At 41.7% G+C, this 2664-nt stretch overlaps 1 protein-coding gene across 1 annotated transcript; it reads left to right on the plus strand.

Annotated features, from left to right (window-relative positions):
• Positions 1-409: 409 nt before the first annotated feature.
• LOC141653030 (uncharacterized) lies at positions 410-889 on the plus strand. The gene has a single exon (XM_074460668.1). The coding sequence runs from the start codon at positions 410-412 to the stop codon at positions 887-889; it is 480 nt and encodes a 159-aa protein (XP_074316769.1).
• The last annotated feature ends 1775 nt before the right edge of the window (positions 890-2664 follow it).

Genomic DNA, 2664 nt, shown 5'->3' on the forward strand with positions numbered 1-2664 from the left:
TTTCATGGGGCCATTCCCTAATTCCTATGGATTCCTCTACATCCTCTTGACGGTCGATTATGTGTCTAAGTGGGTGGAGGCCATTTCCACGAAATGTGATGATGCGAAGACGGTGAAGGCCTTTGTCAAAAGCAACATATTTTCAAGGTTTGGATTCCCAAAGGCAATTGTTAGTGATAGGGGAACTCATTTTTGCAACAAGGTGATCTCGACTTTGCTTCAAAAATATGGTGTGCTCCACAAGATTTCTACGGCCTATCACCCTCAAACAAACGGCCAAGCGGAAGTCTATAACCGGGAGATTAATCATATCTTGGAAAGAACGGTCAATACCGACCGAAAAGATTGGAGCAAGAGGCTTGAAGATGCTCTATGGGCTTATAGAACGGCCTATACGACCCCAATCAACATGTCTCCATATAGGCTAATTTATGGGAAGGGATGTCACCTCCCCGTAGAAGTTGAACACAAAGCCTATTGGGTGATCAAAGCTTTCAACCAAAATGTCGATGAGGCGGGATTGCACCGAAAACTTCAAATTCAAGAATTGGAAGAGCTTAGACAAAATGCTGATGATAATGCTAGCATTTACAAGGAGAAAGCTCGGTCATGGCATGATAAAATGGTGACAAGGAGAATTTTTGAAGAGGGACAAGATGTTTTGGTGTTCCAAAGTCGTCTCAAGAACTTTCCCGGCAAGCTAAGGTCGAGATGGTATGGACCTTACAAAGTCAAGAAAGTTTTTCCACATGGAGCGGTGGAGGTGGAAAACCCGACCTCGGGAAAAGTGATAAAGGTCAATGGACAACGGTTGAAGCATTACTTCAAGGGAGTGGCGTTGCAAGGTGAAGAGGATCTTCTTTTAGAAGATCCAATTTACAAAGATTAATTCTCAAGCAATTGACTACGTCGAGCCATCGACATTAAAAATACGGCACAAGTTTGTAAATATTCTCTTTATAGTGTAGAATTTACCGCTTTCCTAGATAGAATTTACATTCATGTCATTTAAATTCCGTACATTTAAATCCTTGTTAAACATTAAATTGCATCAAAAATACATGGAAGTTACTAATACTCTTGTGGAGATTTGATGGTCTAGTGAGCATGGGAAAATGCGTTGAAAAGGGTCGACTCGGCAATTTGGATGTGAAGGATGATCTAAGTGTGGGGGAGACTCCCTTTAGCAAAAGAAGGAAAAGCTACAAAGTCAAAGTTTGAGCTCACGGGCAGACGCAAACGCAGCCTGCGTCATATGACGCAGCATGCGCCGTCCTACGCAGGCCTGCGTTGCATGACAAAGCCTGCGTACTAAGCTGAATAGTGCAATTTCTTTTGCTCAAAATACCATGAACAATTAATCCCCTTTATAATTCCGGATCCCCTTTTACTTCCCTTCATCAAAACCCTTTTCAAAACTCATATCAAATTCCCCTAAACTTCCTTCAAATCCCACAAATCATCACCTTCAATCTTTTCCCCTTGTCACAAATCACTCCATTTTGTGATTACCACCATCAAATACCTCCCTCTACACACTTTTGACAAATTTTCCCCAAAAACCTCAAGAACCCTAGCTTTTGAAAATCCATTAATTCAAGCTTGAAGTCTGAATTCAAGGGTCCAAGACGGGTTTGGGGGCAACTAAGAGGATCAAGGAGCATTTCTTTGTGGAAATCGGGAAGGTATAACAACCTAACTCCACTTTCAATTTTATGCTCTTGTATTAATCCAAAAATTGCTTTACTTAGTATCTTTATATGATTTTTGTCGATCTCTTGTTTCTAAGTTTGTTGTTGGTGATCAAATTTTTCTGGGAGAGGTAGAGGAAATCATCAAACACCAATTTTTCAGAAATTACAAAGTGTGCACACCAAGTGTTTGTTGATTTGCCTCATTGAGTGAAAAACTGTTTTGAGTGGTATTTGCATTGCTTTTAATATTGCAAGGAAGTGTAAGAATGGCTCCCAAGATGTCAAAGTTGTTTGGAAAAGGGAAATCTAAGAAAAGACGTGTTGAAGCATCCGATTCAGATGTTCAGGAAGTTTTTATGGGGCATGAGGGCATGACCGCCACCCAACTGAAAATTTGGAACAAGTTCTTCGCCCCTAAGCCACAAAATGTTGTCACAACCAAATTTTTATGCCCCACCACTTTGAAAAAGCTTGGCCTCTATGACTCCACATTCCCTTTACTTGCTAAGGTAGGGTTAGAGGCCTATCTCCAAAATGACACTTGGGACAACACATACCGGTCATACACTTATGAGTTCCTCACCACATTGACCGAACTTGACATGGATGAGAGTGGTGAGCGGTCCTACAAGTTTAGACTCCATCAAAAATGGTATGAGTGCACCCTTTCGCAAGTGAGGGAGATATTAAAAATAACCAAAAATCCCGAACCCATCATGGCTAGCAAAAGAACCACCTTGGATTTTTGAGATGCACTAACCGACCAAACTTCCACCACCAAAGATGACAAAATATCCGCCCTAACCAATCCCCCACTCCGCATACTTGCCCGTTTCCTTATCACCCTTTTCACGGCCGTGGGAGAACCAACCAAGGTGAGTGAGAAGGTAAAACTTTATTTGTGGACCATGCTCGCCAAGGGAGTAGGCATTCTGGATTGGGCTAAGTTATTCATGGATGCATGCTTGCA

This window comes from Silene latifolia, chromosome 1 (genome assembly GCF_048544455.1).
Source record: "Silene latifolia isolate original U9 population chromosome 1, ASM4854445v1, whole genome shotgun sequence".
Taxonomy (NCBI): domain Eukaryota; kingdom Viridiplantae; phylum Streptophyta; class Magnoliopsida; order Caryophyllales; family Caryophyllaceae; genus Silene; species Silene latifolia.